Source organism: Triturus cristatus, chromosome 10 (assembly GCF_964204655.1).
Source record: "Triturus cristatus chromosome 10, aTriCri1.1, whole genome shotgun sequence".
Taxonomy (NCBI): domain Eukaryota; kingdom Metazoa; phylum Chordata; class Amphibia; order Caudata; family Salamandridae; genus Triturus; species Triturus cristatus.
Window position 1 is genome coordinate 1,109,343,527 of NC_140593.1, and position 22,988 is coordinate 1,109,366,514.

The 22,988-nt window shown below is 48.6% G+C and overlaps 1 protein-coding gene across 3 annotated transcripts in view; it reads right to left on the bottom strand.

Annotated features, from left to right (window-relative positions):
* Positions 1-22,988, bottom strand: part of TRRAP (transformation/transcription domain associated protein) — a 1,075,110-nt gene that overhangs the window by 254,335 nt on the left and 797,787 nt on the right. For all 3 annotated transcript variants that reach the window (XM_085629333.1, XM_085629332.1, XM_085629331.1), the window contains one exon: positions 18,797-19,010. In XM_085629333.1, coding sequence (XP_085485459.1) covers positions 18,797-19,010 — 214 coding nt within the window. The remainder of the gene's footprint in view (positions 1-18,796; positions 19,011-22,988) is intronic.

The following is a 22,988-nucleotide window of genomic DNA, read 5'->3' on the forward strand; positions in this document are numbered from 1 at the left end:
CACAACAGCCAATACAGTTTGTGCCAGCTGCACCACCGTTGCCTGTTGCTGCCACACAGACAACAACACGACAAATGTATCAGACTGCACAGTATGAATATCCGGAGTATCAACGTTACGCATGAACTAGCCTAGAGAGGGAAGTTGACTTACCCCTTATCGAGATTCCTGTAGATCAAGAAGGACCTTATGTACATAGTGAATTATTAGGTCAAGATAGAAAATTTTTACTCGATACAGGGGCAAGTCGAACAACTATAAAACGAAGTGAAGTCCCAGGGGCACCCCTCTCAGGCTCACAGAATATTTCCCTTGGTTTTTCAGGAAAACCTATTGTTAATGAAGTGTCACAGCCTCTTCCACTTACGATAGGACCTCTGACCCGAACTACAGATTTATTGCTTACTAAATCATGTCCAGAAAACTTGTTAGGAATAAAAACGTTGAAAGCCCTAGGAGCCATAATATGTTGTTCTCCGGAAGGAGTAAGGTTGTTTTTACGTGATTTTAAAGGTCACTATGTATCTAGAGACATGGATCCCCGACTGCAGACTTTACCTACACATCTATGGGCACAAGGCCCTACTGATGTTGGTTGCATGAATATTACACCATATCGAGTCACACTAAAGGCAGGAGTGGTGCTACCACGAATGCGACAATACAAGTTACCACCAGATGCTGTAACGGCTTTACTACAAATCATTGACGAGCTTATTGCCCAAGGAGTAGTTGTAGAAACAGACTCCAATGTATGTAATTCACCGATAATTCCGATTCTTAAACGAACAGATCCTACAGCTCCGCCAGTATATCGATTGGTTATTGATCTGCGCGAGTTAAACAAATGTATTGTGCCACAATTTCCTGTGGTCCCAGATATCTCGTCATTATTGACAGCTATTGATTCCGAAGCAACATTGTTTACTGTAATTGATCTCAAAAATGCCTTTTTCAGCGTCCCAATAGATCCGGAAAGCCAATATTTGTTCGGATTTAGTTTAAATGGGCGTAGCTTTAAATTCACCCGCGCACCTCAAGGATTTACAGAAAGCCCCAGCATCTATAGCCAAGCACTGAAACGAGAACTTGACAGTATCCACATGCCGGTTAACACTGCCCTGCTTCAATATGTCGATGATCTGCTGATCACCGCTAGAAGCGAACCCGAATGTGAGAAAGCATCACTGACAGTTTTACAATTTCTAGCCGAAAAGGGGCACAAGGTGTCCCCTTCTAAGCTGCAATTCTGTGTCCAGCGAGTTATTTATCTTGGTCACTCGCTGTCCAAGGAGGGAAGGCAGCTTACACCCGACCACATTCAGTTAATTGCTAACATGTCAATACCCAAGACACAGAAGGAGGTGCGGGCTTTCATAGGCCTCACTTCATATTGTAGACAGTGGATCCCTCAGTATGCATTTCTAGCAAAACCACTCATTCAATTGACAACACAGGAGGCAGCCACACCGACTGTTCTCCCTTGGACTCAGGAACACACACAAGCTTTTGAAAGCTTAAAGAAAGCTTTATGTCAAGCACCCGTTTTAGCAACGCCATGTTACAGAAAACAGTTTACACTCTTTGTTACAGAACGCGAAGGTACGGCCTTGTCAGTACTTACACAGGAACAAGCAGGAGCACACAAACCATGTGCTTATTTTTCTAGTACATTAGATCCCGTAGCTCAGGCTTTGCCTGCATGCCTAAAATCAGTAGCAGCAACAGCTTTAGCAATCAGACAAAGCGATGCCATAGTGTTAGGACATCCATTGACAGTTCAAGTACCACATGCAGTAGAGGTTCTTGTAAATAGAACGCAAACACAACACTTGACTGTAGCGCGACTTACAGGATACGAGCTTACATTGTTTCAGCCACATATAGAAATCAGACGCTGTAACACATTGAATCCTGCCACACTTTTACCAGTAGTCGGAACAGACCCACTAGCCCATGACTGTATTGAAGTTATTACAATAACAACAAAACCCAGACAAGACTTAACCGATGTCCCATTGTCAGATCCAGACCTGACCTTGTATGTAGATGGTTCATGCATGAGAACAAGTACAGGAGAGTTAGTAGCCGCCTACGCAGTCACAACAGATACTGAGGTCATTGAAACTAATCGTATAACTACTTTGTCAGCTCAAGCCGCAGAACTTATCGCTCTGACACAAGCCTGTATTCAAGCCATGAATAAAAAAGTCAACATATACACTGACTCACGTTATGCATTCGGAGTTGTACATGACTTCGGCGTGCTGTGGCGAGAGAGAGGTTATTTAACTTCCCACGGTGCCCACATTCAGCACGGACCCCTCATTCATGCATTATTAGATGCAATACATCTACCCACTGAAATATCAATTATGAAATGTAAGGCTCATACGAAGGTTACTGATACCATTTCCCAAGGCAATGATCTAGCCGACAGAACAGCTAAACTGATTGCTCAAACTCAAACCCCCGATATGACAAAGACAATAGTCCCGACACCGACACATTGTATGACAGTTAAAGATCCTACTCTTGACGTAATTGACATACAGACACATGCTACACCAGACGAAATAAAGAAATGGACTGAATTAGGAGGGATCCAAACGGACCAAGGATGGATGATGAAGGAAAGGTCTGTATGGTTCCTTCCTGATTCAATGGTCCAAGTCATAATTAACACTATACATAGTCCAGCACATTTAGGAGAAAAAGCTATGCTAGACAGCATTCAACACATTTGGTTCAATAAACATTTACGAGCAGCAGCAAAACAAAAGGTCCGTACCTGTATGATCTGTTGTCAGTTCAACCCAGGAAAAAGCGTTCCCGTAGAACAGGGTGGATTTCATACCCCTAATCATCCTTTTGAAGTACTCCAGATGGATTATATCCAGATGGAACGATGCAGAGGATTCAAATATGTTCTCGTAGTTGTCTGCGCTCTGTCCCGTTGGACGGAGGCATACCCGGTTTCAGATTACACTGCCCCGACTACTGCCAAACAGTTGGTTCGAGAATTCTTCCCACGATACGGTTTACCACGTGCTGTTTACTCAGATAACGGCCAGCCGTTCTCATCCGAATTAATGAAACACGTTTCACTTCTGTTAGGATATCAGTGGAAATTCCACTGTGTCCGACATCCCGAGGCAGCAGGTCTCGTAGAAAGACATAACCAGATACTGAAAATTAGAATGTCCAAAATATGCAGAGAGAAAGGTGTCGACTGGGTAGTAGCGTTACCAGTTGCACTCTTTTACATGAGAATGGTAGCACACTCTCGAACAGGGCTATCCCCGTATGAGGTGATCTTCGGTAGACCACCGAATATGTGGGGGACGCCTATACCACGCAAAATAACTGATATTGACTGTAATATGCTGACAGATTACTTGGCTTCCTTGATGTCTGCACTACAATCTTCTCGTTCACAGGTAGCTGCAGCCTTTCCCGACAACACTGAGGTGAAACCCCATGACGTTGTTCCGGGTAATCTTGTCTTTGTGAGGAATTTCGACCGAAAGACTCAGCTGGAGCCCAGGTGGAAAGCACCCAAGTTGGTCCTGTTGACCACAAGAACAGCCGTGAAGATCGAGGGCCGCAAGGGCTGGATTCATTCAAGCCACATCAAGAAATTTCATGGACTATTTTCGGATATAGACATTGTGCCCTGCACTCCCTCACAGACTGATACAAAACTCCCTTTTGTTGAACCTAACAAATCTGAAAATTACAAACTAAAGCTTAGGCCCAACCAGTCGAGCAATTTGATTGTTTAAGTCCTCTCCAAGGTGAAGCGGTTGAATTGTCTCTGACATGTATCCCTTGGACCTGAGTAGAGAAAATACCCGAAAAATGTTGAAACGACAGGCGTATTGTAAATCACTGCGTAGCCACTGCATAGTGACATTATTAATTTTGTTTTTATTGAGTCTTTTAATAATTATTACAAGTATGTTGTTGCACATATATTACCCTATTTCTAGACATGTTTATAATGTTGCTGCTGAACATTCTTTTAGTGACTTACCTCCGCATGAATTGTCTTATAGACTTGCGCTGCGCAATAACACTTTCATTAGTATGTTACATCATTCCCATCAGACTAGTAATGCCACCAATTGTTGGGTGTGTGGCCGACTCCCTCCCTATCAGAATTATGAAGGAGTCCTGCCTTTCTTTCCACATCCATTTACACATAATGGCTCCTGTGGAGCATGGTTTAGCTTAATTAATTCCATAGACTCAGACACAGCAGTTTACCAAGATCATTGGGTATGGGGAAATCTGAACCTAGCTTTACTCAAGGTCTGTTACCCTGACAAGGAGGGTCGCCCCAAAAGAACAGGAACTGATCTAGAAAATGAAGTATATGGATTAGGTAATTTTACACCTAATCTCATGATTCTAAATGTCGTATCTGAAATTGAACTAGTCTTACCCACCATGTCAGTATTCCCAGCGAGGGGTGAATTATGTGTAAGAAAGGTTGGTTCCATACATATGGGCCATAGTAAATGCACTACTATGGTAGAATTCAGTGATCAAGGAAAATCTTCATTTAGAGCTTCTCGCCACTCCTACTTTATATGTGGTCAGACTGCATATATGCGTCTACCTCTAGATTGGGATGGTACCTGCTACATTGCATTCCTTTTGCCACCTGTTTTCCTAGCTCCTCCTGATTATTACAGAAATATTCATTTAGTACACAACAGAGAACGGAGAGATCTCCCCATTGTCGATTACACTGAGACGGCATGGGACAAGTATGTAGATTTTAATAAAGGCATCTTTCCCTATATAGGTACTGTTACTAATAGTAAGCTGATACGTAGATTAACGAGAACCCTTGAAGCAGTAGTGAATGAGACTATTTCCGCCTTAGGCAATTTAACGGAAGAGCAGTCTGCTATGCGGATTGTTGTGCTTCAAAATCGTCTTGTCCTTGACGTCATCCTGGCTGATAGGGGCGGAGCTTGTAGGGTCATCGGATCAAGCTGCTGCGTATTCATACCAGAAAATTCGCCATCTGTATATAAAGCCATCACTCGCCTTCATAAGATTGTAAGCCAGATACACCAGAACCCAGGCACTTGGACTTGGTCCAGTTGGTTTTGGAATGCGGTATCAGCCTGGGGATGGAGAGTTTTATCCTTCCTAGGTATTGGCCTTCTCATACTATTCAGTTGCTGTCTATGTCTACAATGTGGACCAGCAATTTGTGGTCTGTGTGCCACATCGTGCATTCCACATCAAGATTTTCATTCAAGATCCCGGAAGAAGAAAGAAGAACAAATGATGCTATATGAACAGATCAATGGATTGATGAAGATTGATATCTCTTGAAGGGCAAGTAGGGGACAAGGAGGGAATGTGGAAATATGGATTTTTCTGGTCAGTTATGTCCCCTATCTTGGACCCCAACGGTTCCATGTGCATGTCACAAGTACATGTATGTTCCCTCCAGTTCCAGTTATGAAGACGCAAATACATGTGCGTCCACCGTCAACATGTCCTTTGACAGATCCGCCATGTATAGGCCGGATATCCCATTCCTAAATATGAAAGGCCATCGGCTTTATATGGTTCACTTATGCCACTTTTCAGTCCAGGCAAGTAGGCCCTGATTCTGTCATCAAAACTCCTCTTGCCTTCTGCCTCTGGAAGCTCCAGCCCGAGCCTGCATCTGTGACCATGAACTTTGTCTCATTCTCTGCGCGGCTCACGAAGCCTGACATCAGCTTACTCTCTGCCAAGAACTGTATTTCACCTTCGAATTATCTGCCTCCCCCTCAGCCGATGCATTCCTGCCTAGTAGTTTAAGTAAACATTCTTCCAGTTACCAAGCAAAAAGGCCCATCTTCTCTGTCCTCATGCAAGTAATTCATAGCCCTGTTACCATGGAATATTCCTACCCCCTCGCATTCAGTGTAGACACTTAGACGCTTGTACACGCACGCACAGTCAGTATAGAATAGATTCTGTCCGAGAGTCCCTCTTTTATGGATAACATAGTTCTTCAAACATAGGATGTTAGATATGATTTGGGATTAGGTTGACTTGACCCCCCAGACTTCTCGTCTCCACATATAGAGCTAAATGTCAAGTCCCCGTCACCCCCTAGTTACACGTCAATTACACGTCATACTGCTGCGCGCGCATCAATGCCAAGTATTATCTTATAGATCCACCTATGTATTACATCATAACCAATCATGTTCCTTTTTACTCATTATTACACCCATTTTCGGTTACGCAGACCAAACGTCAATGTCCTTATCAATTGTTACGCCTACTGTATTCACTTCATTATAATGTATGTACTATAAAAGTTACTTCTTGTCAATAAAGTATGTACTTCACTTCCTGAACCCCCGTGGTGATGGAACTTGAAGCATCCGATTATAATCGATTATTGGAATAAAGCCCATTCCGAAACTCTAATATCACGGATTCTGCCTCTCATTTTACTGAGCTATTTTATAATGTTTCTGTATCAAATTCAGTCCCGGTAAAGGAATTTTTATTTACCACAACCCAGGAAGAAGCGGCCAACACCCCGCAGGGACGAATTGCACCCGCAAGAGGGTCCCGAAGTCAGGGACCATCCCGCCCACAGGGAGAAGATGTGGAACCGAGTGCAAGGCCCACTGGAAGCAGTGGAGAAGGCAGGATGACAGTCCCCCTAAAGCCCCAAGAAGGCACAACAGGGCAGAAAGAACAAGAGGGAGGCACAGGCAAGCTCCGCCAGATGCCGGGAACACCCCAGAACCAATACTCAAGCAAAACGGCGAAGAAGAAGGTTGCAGCCGCAACATACCATAATGCCATGAAGAGCAGAAGCCCGCAGGCGACCACAACTCCCCAGCACATACCAGGGCTATATAACAGCCAACCCTGCTCCACATGGGGCATGTCACATCCCAAGACCTGGGAACCTCTTAGGAAGAAACTTCCGCAGCAGAGGACAACAAAAAGAACCGTGGCAAAGGAAAGCCCCGCAGGAGGCCCAATCGCAGGACCAGCACAGTGTGAATAACCCAAAGGAAAAAAACAGTCAAAAAGGGGGGCTGGCCAGCAGCCAACAGAATCACAACCACAGCCAGACAACCGGGGCGACCCGCCCCAACGGAAGAACGGCTCCAAGAACCAAAGCAGCACACAGGTCACTGAGGAGGAGAAGAAGGAGGGGGGGAGGAGGAGGACGAAGCCCCGCCAAGAACCTCTGGATGGCCGAGTCCGCAGGGGCATAGAACAAAAGAGCACCATTGAAGGGAAGGTCAACCAGCCGTTCCCGAACATTCTCCGGGAACACACGGTCTCGAAGCCAGGCATGGCGACGAAGGGCTACCGAAGAAGCCATGGCACGACCCAGCACCTCCGAGATGTCCAGAGTGTAGCGAAGGATAAACGCCACCAGCTCCCGACCATCCAGAACATGGTGTCACAACTCCACACAGGCACCCTCCTGACAAGCGGCAGACATAAGGGACTCCGCCAAGTCCCACAAACAAGAAGTGGCCCTAGCCAAAACACACAAGGTGTTAAGGGCCCTGCAGAGCCGCACTGGTCGAGGCAAACACATTGCGCCCCCAGGAGACCAGCCAGCGTGCCTCCTGTGACGGGGGATAACAGCAGCGGCAAAGCAGGAAAGGCAGAATGTAAAAGGGGGCCTCTGGTCGAAGGGTTAAGAGAAAGGCATACCGGATCACGCGGTGCCGGATGGTGGCGGTGCAGAAGGTGCTGGGGCACCGGGTCCCCCGTGACAGAACGTCCCCAAGCCCACAAGAGAGAAGAATTGAGAGAATCCCCGAAGGGAAGCAACAGTTCCCTACCACCAGAGCCCTGGTGGAGAATCTCCAAAAGATGATCGGCGGGGAAATGGGCAGCTGGATCACCCATATGCAAAATGCCCACAGCCGTGGAAACAGCGCAGGCGAAAGCCGCACCCGCCTCCCTTGGGCCCCGTGGAGGGGAAAGCAGCTCCTCGTTAGGCGACGGCTGCAAACTAAGGCAGCCATCCCCTAAGCCAACCGGAGGAAGGAAGGGCCCAGGCCGGAAAGAAGGAAGAGGGACCGAGGAATGGGGGACCTGCGGCTCCTCCGGCGAAGACTGCGGTCGTAGAGACGGCGAAGAGCCGCATTTTGACGACGTCGGGGAGAAATCCACGAGACGGCGGGCCGTCTACGGTGAGGAAACCACCAGCAACCGCCGAATCTCTGGAGACGAGGAGGCGTCCGAAGACGTGTCAACGACCCAACGTCGGACCGGCGCCGTACACTCCGCAACCTGAGGCAGGCCACCGTCGGCAACCGGCGCCGGAGGAGACGCCGAGGCGACCTCCGACACAGCACACAACGCAGGAGACCAGAGCTGGGCCAGAGCCAGGGTGGCGAAGGAGCGGCGCCGGAACGGCGCCGCCCTAACCTCCGGCGAGGCAGCAGCCTGTGTGGAGGGACGAGAAGAGCCCAGGGAAGGACGAGAAGTCCCCCGCCAGCCGCGACTCATGACGGGCGAGATGGGCCCTCCGCCGACTCCTGCGGCTCCGCCAGGGCCAGTAGCCGCCGGCACCGCAGCGGCGTCACCTCGGACAAGGATGCCACCTGTCCCGAGGACCGAGAGGGGCTCGGGGGTGCGACCCAAGCCCGGCGACCTCCCGTGACACCACAGGGACTCCCACAGGAGTTTGTGGCAAAGCAGAGGCGCCGTTGCCCGAAGGAGGGACCCCCGAAGGGCCACACCCCAACGGCACCACATCCTCCGACCCTGGATCCGAACCACTCGGCGCCGGCGACGCCACGGAGGGCCCCGCACACTGCAAGGGATCCGCCGACGTTCTAGGAGGGGAATGAGGGGGAGGAGAGGCCAGCGAGGCCTGCAAACCCGCCGCATATGTCTCATCTGGGCTCTGGACACCCCCACGCCGGGAAACGGCAGATAAGGGGATGACACACGGGGCCGCACAACCTGCGGAGAGCCCACGCCCCCGACAGGCCAGAACCCGACCCTCGGGGACAAACTGCAACACTTACCGATAGGTGAGCGGCGCTCCTGCAACCTAGAAGAAAATCAAAGTCGGCGAGGGAAGCCACGGCCCCGAAAACCCTCCGCAGGGGCCGGACGAGGTGCTGATGCCAACCTGGACATACGAGCCGAAAGAAGTTTCATCTGGCGCTCCCGCCGGGACTTTGGCTTCATCTGCTGGCACGGCTCACAGTCAGTGGAGTCGTGGTGCTCCCCCAAACACCACATACAGATGGGGTGAGGATCCGTCGCCGTGCAAGTTTTAAAGCCCGAAGGCATTCGCACACTGTTCCTACACATGCAGCAATAGCGTAAGGGAAAGGCCTAAACAGGCCCAGAGCACAAATCGGATCCGCGTTGCACGCTGAAAAGGAAAAAACTGAGGTAGGCGCGCTGAGGTGGGACTTATGTGACCTCGCTGACATCTCGTGCGCGGACGACGCCTGGGCGGAGTCACGTGATGTTGTCCCCCGGCACGCAGGGATGCTGGGCAAGAAAGTTTTCCGGATCCAGTTTCACGCCTGGGGATAATTCTACGTGAAGGAATCTGCGGCCAAAAGTCTCTATCAGATATAGGGTCCACGACCCCACCACGCCCTGCTTGTTGCGGTACCACATGGCGGTTGTGTTGTCTGTGAACACCTGCACTACTCTCCCCTTGATAGAGGGAAGGAATGCTTTCAGTGCAAGCAGGATTGCCCTGAGCTCCAAAAGATTGATATGGAACTTGGACGGAGACCAGATGCCTCTGATCTCCGCCTCTCCAATATGGCCGCCCCATCCCAGGAGGGACGCGTCCGTCACTACTGTGTGCTCCGGTTGGGGAAGGGAGAGGGATCTGCCGCTGACCCAACGCTGGTTCGTGAGCCACCACTTCAAGTCCTGTGCAGTGCCCTCCGAGATCTTGACATAGTCGGACAGGTTCCCCCGATGTTGCGTCCACTGGAACTTCAGGTTCCACTGCAGAGCCCGCATATGCCATCTGGCATGATCGATCAACAGGATGCAGGAGGTCATGAGGCCCAGCAGCCTCAGAGTCTTCCTTACCGAAACCCAGGACCAGGGCCGAAAGATCGGAATCATAGCCCGAATGTCCCGGACTCGCTGCTCAGGAGGATAAACCCGAAACTGCGCCGTATCCAGAACCGCTCCGATGAAAAGAAGCTTCTGAGAGGGAATTGGGTGCGACTTTGGCACGTTGATGGAAAACCCCAGCAAATGCAGAAGGTCGGCCATAGTCTGGAGGTGGGAGACGACTGCCTGGGCGAACCCGCCTTCAACAGCCAGTCGTCGAGATAGGGGAAGACTGAAACCCCTGATCTGCGCAGCTGAGCTGCGACCACCGCCATCACTTTCGTGAACTCCCAAGGGGCGCTGGTAAGGCCAAAGGGGAGCACGGTGAACTGAAAATGCTCGTGGCCTACCGTGAACCGTAGGTAAAGCCGGTGGGCCAGCAGGATGGGTATATGAAAGTAAGCATCCTGCAAGTCCAGCGCTACCAGCCAGTCTAGCGGGTCTAGGGCAGACAAGACCTGAGCAAGCGTGAGCATCTTAACTTCTCCTTCCGGAGGAAGTGTGAGAAAGTGCCATCTTTCTTGCCTGGTATGCCCCCACTTTTTGCTGAATTGCTGAATGTACTTTGACTGAGTGTGCCCTGGACTCCTGCCAATCAGGTGCCCAGGGCCTATGTTCCTTCCCTAAAACAAACCAAACCCAAATTGGCAAACCTTGGCCACATGTCAGCACCTGGTAAATGGTACCCTAAGTACCCAGGGCTTTGTGACCCAGAAAGGCCTCTAAGAGCTGCAGCACTCCTTGTGCCACTCTTAGAGGCCCTGTACCCTTACACACACACACACACACTGCCGTTGCAGGCTGAGTGTTTGGGTGCAAGACAAAAACAAAGTCGACATGGCACACATCCCTGTGTGCCATGCCCATCACATACACTGCCATGGCATACATCAGTCACCCCTCTAGCTGGGTGCCTTATGCCAATGGTGTGGGCACAGGAGCAAGAGCCCTGTGCCCCTACAGTGCCCAGGTCCATCCCTGAGCCCTGTAAGTGCAGTGCTGCCATTTAAAGAGTACATGGTGCTGGGAGCTCGTCAAACACGAGCTCCACAGCACCATAATGGCAACACTAAAGGCTGGGAAGTTTGGTATCAAACTTCTCAGCACATTAAACCCACACTGATGCCAGTGTGGGATTTAATGTACCCAGCACCCCAGAGGGCATCTTAGAGGTGCGCCCTCGAACCTAACCTACAAATCCACGACTGCTATGAGGCTGCCTAGGCTGCCACCCAGCAGACATGTTGCTGGACCCCTGTGTAGGAGAGCCCCTGCTCTCCTGGTCCTGCAACAATGCACATCCTGGGCGAGGTGCTAAATCTCCTCCCCCAGGAAGGGCAGGGGGAAGCTTCAAAGGCATGCCGCCTCTGTGAGTTTCCCCAGGCCCCTGCAACCCCCCACTCTGGCGGGAAGCTTTGGACGGAAACCCCAAATAAGGACAGGGGATGTGCCAGCCTGCCAACCCCACCCCTCAGGTGGGGGAGGCGATGTGAAGCACATATCCGGGCTCTCGCCATCTTGAAGATGGGCAGCCCTACCCTATCAGGACTAGGCTACTGCCCCCCTCCCACAGGAGAGAGGCAGGATAGGGGGTGTACCCACCCCAGGACGGGGACCCATTGGTCCCTGCCCTTCACCTACCTGTAACGCCCCTAAATCTAGTATTTAGGGGCACCCTGAACCTTCCTTCCCCAGATTCCAGATTCGAAACTACAAGAAGAGCAAGAAGAACAAAGACCTGCCCTGCAGCTGCTAAAAAGAGGAAGACACCAACTGCTTTGGCCCCAGCCCTACCGGCCTGTCGACCCTCGAACCTGCTCCTGCTCCAGCGCGGCATCTCTCGTGGCCAGCAACCTCACCAACCCCGGAGGACCTGGCTACCTTTTGGCTCTAAGCCCCTGGGACTCCCCTGAGTAGAGGCTCTACTCAAAACCTATCTCTAACCCCTGGCAGCAGCCCGGAACCGCGAACCCAGCACATTCTGCACCAGCCGAGCCTGGCCAGTGCCGGAGTGAACAAAGACCCTGAGGACGACCCCAAGGCGACTGTGACCCCGAGTACGGCACCCAAGGACCTCCCTCGGCATTCCTGAAGAAGCCTGCAGCCTCAGATCCAGGTGCCCACCCAACCGCGATCAACTGAGGGTAAGATTTACCGACACCTAAAGGCACCCCTGCACGCGGCGCCCCACGGCCCCCTGTGTCCAACCCCGGGGTACCTACCTATCCTCCAACTACCCAACTTACCTCTCGAAGTGGTGGTGGCACCTGAAGAGTCCTCGTCCCCGAGCTTGCAGTCTTTTTCCTAACCGGAGATTTCCCATTGACATCCATTGAGCACCCGAAGGCTCAAAAGCACTCTGCACCCAGCCGCCCGAGTGGCCCTGGCAGTGAAAACTCTACTCCTTCCTACTTCCCCACTTGCCCTGAATAAGTGACCAGGAGTCCAGCTCCCACAGCCGCGTGGCTTGCCAGTCAGCAGCCACCAACCAAGGCCCCCCTATCCCTCATAGGATAACATTGGGCCTAACTCTCTCTGCACCCGGCCGCCCTAGAGCCGCTGAGGGTGAACCAACTGTACCTACCTGACCCTGGGAGACCCCCGAGTCTGTGCCCAGAACCTCAACTCTGCCAGTCGAGTACTTACTCTTAAACCTCAAACTCTATTTTCCTCATAGGGTAACATTGACTGGCCTTTTCCTGAAATTTCTTCTAAGTGTGGACTTTTCAAATCTTCAAATAGTCACCAAAAATCAGCCGAGTGCCAAAAACGAATTTACTTACCTGTTCCTAGGTTAACTCCCAGTGCTGGATCTTGGTGCCCAGCACTGACTCTGAAAAATCTCTACAACTGTACTTACCCTTAACTCAATTTTCTTCCATAGGAAACCATTGACTGTTTTTCTGTGAAATTTCTTCTAAGTGTCGATTTCTGCAATCTTTAAATATTCTTCAAAAATCGTATAATATCTGAAAACTTAATTGCTTACCTGTTTTGGATAAAGGTCCCAGTGCTGAGTGTAGGCACCCACTACTGGATAACAAAAGTAACGAGAACATACTGTACCTGTAACCTGCCTTTTCTTCCATAGGGAATCAGTGATTGTTTTCTCCGAAATATTTTCTAAGTGTCAACTTTTAAAATAGCTAAATATTAGTTAAAAATCATTACAGTACTTAAGTCGACTTTCATCACTTGATTCTGAGAACTGACCGAGGACTGAATCTAGGATCCTGTCCTGGAATTCCAAAAGTAATCTAGAAAGTAATCTGTTGCAAATAACTTGAATTTACCATTGAGCTCAATGTATTGTTGTGTCTAAAAATAGAGTTGCCAACTGCAACCTCTTGTAACTGTTTACTAAAATCTATTGCATATTGCAAAAGTATTTATATGAAACAGCTACTGTTGAGAAAGTATATTTTAACTCCAAGTGTTGGTTCTAAAAATAAAACAAGTATATATTTTTTATATATAAACCATTGGCCTAGAGTTCAGTTATTGAGTGTGTGAAACCATTTGCTGACTGAGTGTGTACTACACATGCTTTACCCTGTCCTCTGGTACTGCCTTACTGCTCGACCAAGCTACCACTTCAGAGAGTAAGGTTATACCCAACTTTAACCTCTGTCAAACCCTGGTGGACTGTGGAGAAGTGTGGCTCAATGATTAGAGCGGCAGACCCTGATGCAGAGGTCTAGCCCGGGACCAGGGTTCAATTCCCCGCCTCGGCGGGTCTTGGGCTCAAAAATTCCACGGACCTGATAATTCTCGCCTCGGTGCCATTCCAATCATGGAGTCTCACTCTGCAACTCTGGGCAATAGCTTGCTTAATCTCCACAACGGCCCCCACAATGCTAAGGATGCCTGGCCTCCACCTTGGGGGTGCCCAGGAGTGGACGCCTCACTGGGAAAGCCAGGATGGGTTCCACAGTGGTATTCGTACAAGCACCTTGAGACCCTTGCGGGCAAGTAGTGCGCTATACAAGTATCAATTTACAATTTTACAATTTACTCTGTACACCCTGTACCTATTAAGGAACAGTATATACAGAGCCACTTTCTCACAGGAAGCGATTCACGTTCCAGAGGTCTAAGATAGGACTCAGGCCCTTGTCATTCTTTGGAACCAGGAAGTAGTGGGAATAACAACCACGACCTACTTCTGGCGTCAGAACGCGCTAAATGGCCCCCTTGGCCAAGAGGGCCGCAACTTCCTTCTGGAGAAGTGCCAAGTGATCCCTCGACATGCGGTGGTACTGAGGTGCCATGGCTGGAGGGGTAGACTCAAAGGGAAGGGAGTAGCCCCTGAGACTATTTGCAGAACCCACCTGTCCGAGGTGATGGTGCGCCAGTGGGGAAGGTGATGGCGAATCCTGCCACCCACTGGAGTCTGGTGGGCTTGAAACACCGGACTAGGAAGGTTTTGAGGCGGCAGGGGCGGTGGTGGATTGACCTGCCTTCTGCCCTTGGGACCCACCACGGCGGGACCCACGTCCGCGCTGAGATTGCGGCTGCGCAGGCTTGCTGGTCTGAAAGGAACGCACTTGGGCACCTCGTCCCTGACCGCGAAAGGAGTGAAAAGTGGACCCCGAGGGAGTACGTGTGGTGGCGAAACCCGAGGACTGGGCCAAAGCCCGAGAGTCCTTAAAGTGTTCCAGGGTGCTATCCGCCTTGTCACCAAAGAGGCGAGTGCCATCAAAGGGCATGTCCAACCAAGTGTTCTGGACATCCCCGGAGAAGCCAGTAGTTCTGAGCCAAGTGTAACGGCGGAGTGCCACTGTTGTGGAGAGTGCCCTGCCGAGGGAATCGGCCGTGTCAAGCCCACAACGGATAGTAAATTTAGCAGCATACCTTTCCTTGGAAATAGCCTGGGAGCGAACCGTCCGTGCTTCCACAGGGCACTGAGGCAGCACCTGTGTCATGGTGTCCCACACAGAATGGGAATAGCGGCCCAACAGGCACGCACTATTCACCACTCGCAACCCGGAACTTGCAGCAGTGAAAATCTTTTTCCCAAACTGCTCCAGTTTCCTAGACTCCTTGTCCAGAGGGGCAGAAGGGAATGCGCTCGGCGAGGCAGATGCCTAGACAACCAGACTCTCAGGCGTCGGGTGCTGTGTGAGAAAGCAGGGGTTGCCCGGTGTCGGGTGATGGTGGCGTGCCACACCCTTATTTACAGGAATCCCTGTGGTTAGGTTTGTTCCAGGTGCTCAACAAGATGTCAGTAAGCGCCTCATTGAAGGGCAGCAACGGCTCCACGGAAGACGACTGTGGCTGCAGCACCTCGGTCAGGAGATTGGTCCTGATAGGCACAGAAGAGAGCTCGAGGTTAAGAGCCTCAGCCCCCCTACGCAACATCACTGAAAAAGTCCCATCCTCCTCCGTAGCCACGGAAGAAGGGGACAGTGCACCAGGGTGTGGAAAGAAATGCAGATCCACTGGACCCTCAATGTCGCCTTCCCATTCAGGCTCATCCTCGCATTGAGCTGTAAGTGGGTCCTCTGACCCCCCCCAGTACTCCCCTTCAACGACCAGTTGTTGAAGAGGCCAGTAAGGACGAGGCGCCCGGGAAAATGGGACAAACTCCCCACCAAGAAATGGAATCAGGGGGTAAGAGACCAATCCTGGTTTGGCAGCCTCAGCGGCAGTGCCACGCCCAGCGCCAGGCCCAGCGCCAGAGCCGGCGCCGAGGCCTGAGCCGGCGGCGCCGCAGGGCATGGTGCCGGCGTAGCAGAGGCCAAAGGTGGCTGCACGGGGGCAGACCCACCCAACAGGTCCGCGGGGCCCGAATGTGCTCCGGAGGGCCCTGATTGGGCTAACAAATGGCGCAAGGCTGACATGAAGGCCTGCACCTCGTCCGAAGTCGCGTGCTGGCTTGGGAAGGGTGGGTAGGCTGCAGGCAACAACGGAGGCTCCAACGGAGCCGTGGGGGAGTGACCGGCCGCCCCCTCCCCCGGTGAGAGGTAGAGGAAGAGTGAAGTCGCTTCTTTGACTTTTTATGGCACCTTGACTTACCTGTCCCCGATTCCAGCGAGCGATGCTGATGGCTTCGCGACCGGTCCCTCGACCTCCCACAGGAGCAGGACCTTGATCGACGCGGAACCGATTACCGGACCTCTAACAACTTTCGGGAACGCTCCCGCAAAGCTTTCGGTGCCATGGCCCGACAATCGGGGCATGCCTCGGGGTCATGGGCTTGCCCCAAGCAGAACAGACACACGTCGTGCGGGTCCGCTACCGACATGTTCCGACGGCAGGCCCTACAAGACTTAAACCCGGGCACCCCTACTGCACCAAGTACTCGACAAAACAATTTGTCAGAAACCAAGTTAAAACTTTTAACTAGGGGTACCGCTCTCTCTCGGACCTGCGCTGCTGCGTGGAAAAAGAACTGACGTCAGCGCGCGTGGGCGCATCTAAGTAGCTCTGACGACGTCATCTCGGCGGCTATGACGCCAGTAACGTATGCGGAGCCATACGACGACGCCTACCGACGCCCAGGGGAACTGCTGACGAAAACTTTCCGGATCCAGTTTGATGACTGGGGATATTCTAGGGTAAGGAATCTATCACTAACGTGTCTCTTTCAGATTGCCTAAACAAATGAAGCAAGAAAAAGCAGGGGTCACTGTGCGACAGTGGTGTATATTTCGCGTTAGTTGTGCAAGTGTATCGATGGTGCTCATGCAATCAACACGAGGAATTGTCAAAAATCTCGGGGCTGTGAGTGTAAATTAACCGTTGTGGATGGTAAATGGAACCAGCGTGAAAAGAGCCGGCTGTCAGCACGTGTGAAGTTATGTATTAGTAAACTGTGGTGTAATCGGTGAGTTCATTAAGTGATGAGTTCTGAATGAAAGCTTGCGTGTGACTAGGTTTCACATGCTGAATCAAGTCAGTGTGGAAACTGGTGGGCCCGCAGTGCGACGCATATGACGAAGTGACAAAATAATAAAAGTCGTGGAATAAACAGTGCTGTGGTTCTATACCGAAACAGTGGTTATATGCGGCGGAATTACGAACAAGATTATAGAACGGCAGGACGCAGTAAAACAGGCAGTATTGTATTTCTTACCGGTGTCAGTGGGTTGAAAAAGTCAAGAAAACGTCCACATGGACCAGATCGCCCAGTGGAAGGGATTTAAATGCTGGGCTATTTTGACAGACGTGTTCTGGTGGGCCAATAGGTGTGCTTGGATAAAACATGTGATCCGACAAGATGTGGAAAAAAAAAACTTAAGGTTGGACTTGAACAGGAAGAAGTGAAAACACTGAGGAAAACTTATCTGCCATTTTGCAATGGTTGTTGGTGTGTGTGGAGGGAACTGTAGTGAAACTCGAACGAAGTGGCAACTAGGGAAATATGGGTGCTGTTTGCGGAGGTGAATGCAGGCATTATCACATAATGACAAAGCTGCAGAGGTGGTGCAGATATAGTGGTCCCCACATAACATACGGGACAGATCTGATGCAGTGCAGCATTACAGCCCCTATGAGCGCGCGAGGGAATTCCTATAAAAAGTTCTTCAGATCTCGTCTGGCACCTGAGGGAATTCACAAGGCGAGGAATCTGCGGGAAGAAGTCTCTACCAGGCTGGTAACTTTCACACATCCATGTTTTCAAACAGGCTGGGAAATTCACAGAATAATTAATGACATAACTTGCACTCATGCAGCCAATCCAACTCCTTTTAGAGTGGTTGAACCTGCAGCCAAAAAGACAGGCTCCTCCATCAGTGGCCATTTTAGACTATCTTTCAAATCAGTAAATGATCTGAAATTAAACAGGTATGGGGACAAGGGAGGAAACTTTGTCTATGAAAGATTGATTGTAAGAGAATATAAACCTGCAGGTAAATAATTAAGGCTTCTGCAGCATTTTTCTTTCCAAATTTGCATGTTTGCATGTCTGATTGGACAATATGCAAATCTGAATCGAATGCAGCAGTGCCTTATTGAAGTTTGGATAATTTTATATATTGCTGTCTTGATACCATGTAAAGCTGTACTTTAGATAATGCTTTTTTAGCCTTTTCGGTTCTGGGAAAAATGAGTGGCCATTGTGCCTTACTGCCTGCTTGTCACAGTTTAACTGTATTCATTGAACTTCATTGTGCATGTGCCAATGCTAAGTGTCCCATTGTTTTTCCAGGACTCCCTTCTTGCAAAAGGTATTTCGATATTAAGAGCACAGATACGTTAGGACTTTTATTTACATTTTGTGATGTAAGAGGCTTCTCACTTTGCTTATCTTGTCCTCATGAAGAATGAAATGATCGAGGAATGAGTTTTGTTAAATTGATGAATAAACACAGATGCACACAAGAACATATTTTACATCTTTAACTCGAGAATACAAATTTTATGTAGAGCTTGGAGATGCAGGTTTGGCATTTTGCAACACAGCAAATAACTCAAAGGTTCTTTATTAACCCCAAAAGGAGGTAAGGCTGGGTCAACCAAGTTTCACATAGATTTCGAGAACAAGAACTTAATTTCACAAACTAATTCAAAACTAACTCTTTACTCGCTTGAAGGCCATAATACAATTTTACAAAAGAAGCTGACTCAAACAGCTATTAGGAATTACCAACACTACGGTGTACCTATCTATTTCTCATGAAGATCATGGTTTTATGGTTAATAAAATATTTAGCTAATATTGTGTATTTTGTGCCATTTTTACCTCAATGCATTGCTTGATCCAAAAGTGATTCCCCATTGCTTCCCAATTTTGGGAACACGTGATATAAAGTAGACGGTCATAAACACGGCGCTTCATTGAGTTGTCAAACACCTCGAAAAACTTGGCTCTGATAAGAGGCTGTGCACAGCGCAATCCTGAAAGGAACGCTGGCTCCAACTTAGCAGTCAGCTCACTGCCCGAGAGGTTCTCATCCCTGTACAAAAATGAACAGAAAGGAATATTAAAATTTACAGATATTTCCCATTTGGTATGTTCATCTCTCTAAAATAAAAACACACAATGTTCTTATGACAAAACAAATACTGGGAAATAGAACTAAGTATGTTGGTTATCTGAGATACTACATTCAATACTAAAACTAAAATCAAACATATGAACGTGGTATTTGCCACGTGGCATTAATCAAAGGATAATTACAGTGGATTAACTATTGTGAACAGATCTGACACAAGGCCCATTATTCACTGAAAGTTAAAAATCACTGTAGTCCTAACACTATCCATCCACAATCCGGTCACAGCTGGCACCCATAGCCCAACAAAAATGAGATCATTCCATAAAATGGGCTTCCTACTGCCTTTCTCAAATGACTCCTTCCTGTACAAAAAGGGCATGATATTCTAGCACCTCTAGGCATCTCTCCATCACTGGCAGTCTTTGCCATATTCCTAAATGTAATCAGCATTCAATGACTGAGAAAGTGACACCTTTCTTGCATGGTATACCCCCACTGTTTGCTGAATTGCTGAATGTACTTTGACTGAGTGTGCCCTGGACACCTGCAAATCAGGTGCCCAGGGCCTATGTTCCTTCCCTAAAAACACAAAACACAAATTGGCAAACCCTGGCCACATGTCAGCCCCTGGTAAATGGTACCCTAGGTACCCAGGGCCTTGTGACCAGGGAAGACCTCCAAGGGCTGCAGCACTATTTGTGCCACCCTTAGAGGCCCTGTACCCTAACACACACAGACTGCCCTTGCATGCTGAGTGTCTGGGTACAAGACAAAACAAATTGTCGATATGGCACACATCCCTGTGTGCCATGCCCACAACCTACACTGCCCTGGCATACATCAGCCACCCTAGCTGGGTGCCCTATGCAGACAGGGGATGTGCCAGCCCTGCCAACCCCACCCCTCAGGTGGGGGAGGCGAAGTGAAGCACATCTCCGGGATCTCGCCATCTTGAAGATGGGGAGCCCTACCCAATCAGGACTAGGTCACTGCCCCCCTCCCACAGGAGAGTAGCAGGATAGGGACCCAGTGGTCCCTGCCCTTTACCTACCTGTAACTCCCCTAAATTTAGTATTTAGGGGCACCCTGAACCTTCCTTCCTCAGATTCCAGATTCTAAACTACCAAAGAAGAACAAGAAGAAAGAAGACCTGCCGATCATGAGGTCATTGCAAGCACACAACTGAAACAGACACACTGAATGTATTGGAAAATATCCTTGACATAGATGGAAAAGAATCTTTAAGTATGTCAATCCTCCTTAACTTTACTGTTGCCTTCAATCAGAGCATTCGCTACACCATCGTCAATTGGCGTGCATCACTAATTACTCAAAATGTTCCAGGTCCTTCATAAGAATGCACCACCTAGATGTCAAAGTCAATGACATACAGTGTTTCACAAAGGTAACCCCACCCTTTCCTCTTGAATATAAATGGTAAAATACTCATGGTCTGGTTGATAGACCACAGTCTATTTCACTTCAATGAAGACAACATGCGCATCTACCTTCGAGTCACAGGCGACCTAAATCAATTCAGTAATGTGAAAATTTGCCTCAAAACAATTTAATGAACGGATCTAAAAATACAAACTCAATGGCCTGAAGACAGAAATCCTAGTCCTGGGCTATCACATTTGCTCAAAAAAGGACTCCATCTGCTCTCTCCACCAACGTTCTGTGGTGAAAAAGTTCGTATCAACCTTAAAGTCAGAATCCTTGTGGTCATCAGGAACCTTGACATCAGCCTAAACTCCCAAGTAAACATAGTGGTTGTATTCTCCTTTAATCAAATAAAATGTCTTAGAAAGAAGCTCTACTTCTTCTCGAAACAAAACTAACCAACTGATGTTTGCAGCACTTGTAACTTATTGCCTTAACTACAGCAGCACACAGTAGACTGGTCTGCTCACCTACCAAAATCAAAAGACTCCAGCAAAATCAAAATGCTATCATTGAACTTGAGGTCAGCCTGAGCCAAAATCGCAACCCATCGTTATAGAAACCAACAATTGATTTCTGTCACATCCACATTCAAAATCCATATCCTGATGCCTAGATTGACTCACACCCACCTATAGGCAGAAAACAAACAATACCAACCTGAGACCTCTATTCTTTCAGGCATAACATCTTAGTTATCACACAAACCAATAGCAAGGTGAAGGAGGGGCATATCTAAGAAGCTGCACCTCACCTGAAGAGCTTTCTTCTGTCCAAAGGAACATCTCCCAACTTCCAGACAGGCAGAAAAAACACTCAGAATCCAGATTTATGTCGGACTAGAATTGCCCTGCCAACTTATGACCCCTAAACAAACATATCATTCCTCCTACGCCTATCTCCCTCCTCACCTGCTCTTAGAAGCAGTAAAAAGTAGTGTGAATAAGAAATTCCATAATAATGTATTTTATGTATAGTTCGGGGAATTTGATTCTTGAAAAATGTAATACTCTGCTAAATCTGCAGGCAGAAAATGACATACATATATATATACACATATATATATATACACACACATATATATATATATATATATATCACAACCAAACCCGACTTCCATAAAATCGGACACCGACACAGGAGATGCTTTTAGCCATCCGGCTAGGGTTTTATTCGTCTTCTTGTGTGTGTGTATATATATATATTATATATTCACTGAAAAAACCATAGGTTTCACACATGTTATAGTTAGCGGAAATTTTACTGATAAAAAACCAGTGAAATTCCCCCGTTATAGTTAGTGCAGGCAACTATAACTCACGCGACCGCAATCCTCTGCTGATGCTAATACTGTATTTAGACACTTATTTGCCCATGTCTTCTTCCATACATTTTTAGCTATACATATATTACAAATATTTTTTTTTTCATAAAGACACATATGTCATCAGCAGAAGATTGCGGTCGCGTGAGTTATAGTTGCCTGCACTAACTATAACGGGGGAATTTCACTGGTTTTTTATCAGTAAAATTTCCGCTAACTATAACATGTGTGAAACCTATGGTTTTTTCAGTGAATTTGCAAGGTTTTTTAAATGCTAATTCCTAACTATAACGTGTGTGAAACCTATGGTTTTTTCAGTGAATTTGTACGTTTTTTTAAATGCTAAGTTACTTTACGCCATTCGTGGCGTGCGTGCCCACTTAACACAGTTCGTTCCGTGCGCGCACGGTGCGCTTCGCGCACCGTGCGCGCACAGTAAGCACGCGGTGCTTACTGTGCTTACGGTGCTTATAAGCCATGCACAAATGGTGCCCTTCGGGCACCATTTGCACACGGGGTGGAGAGAGTGTGGATAATTTTTTCTTTTATTATTTTTGTTAAAAATATTGTGGTTTTCCACACGTTTTATAAGCCCTGCACATTTGGTTGCCTTCGGCCACCAAAAGCACAGGGGGTGGGGAGAGTGTGGATAGTGGTTTTTTTTTTACATTTTTTACCGTACGCGTACGGTAAGCGTAATCGGCGAAATTAGCGAAAAAATAAAAATGGCATTTTTGGCCTTGGGGGGTCTTGGGGGACTCCCTCATCATGGCTATGTGTGTGTGAGCTGTCAAAACAGCTCCTTTACATGTGTATTGGTTTTATTTAACTACCTAACTCTCAGTGCGAGAGAGAAAATGGCGGCCGCCGCTTCCTGGTTTCGGCCGATTCGAATGTTTACTAAGATCTAAGAGCCAATCAGAATCGTGCTCGCGCACGCCACCGTACGCGTACGGTAAGCTTACGGTAAGCGTACCGTAAGCTGGCTCAGATATATATATTGATTTAAAGGCTATTTTCTCAGAATCTACTGAACAGATTTACACCAAACCTACAAAAGGCACTTCCTTGACCTGAGGACTACCTCTCTGCCAAATTTCAAGTAATTCTGTTCAGCCGTTCGGGCTGTAGCCCTGTCTAAAGGTCCTATGGAAAAATGCATGGGAAAA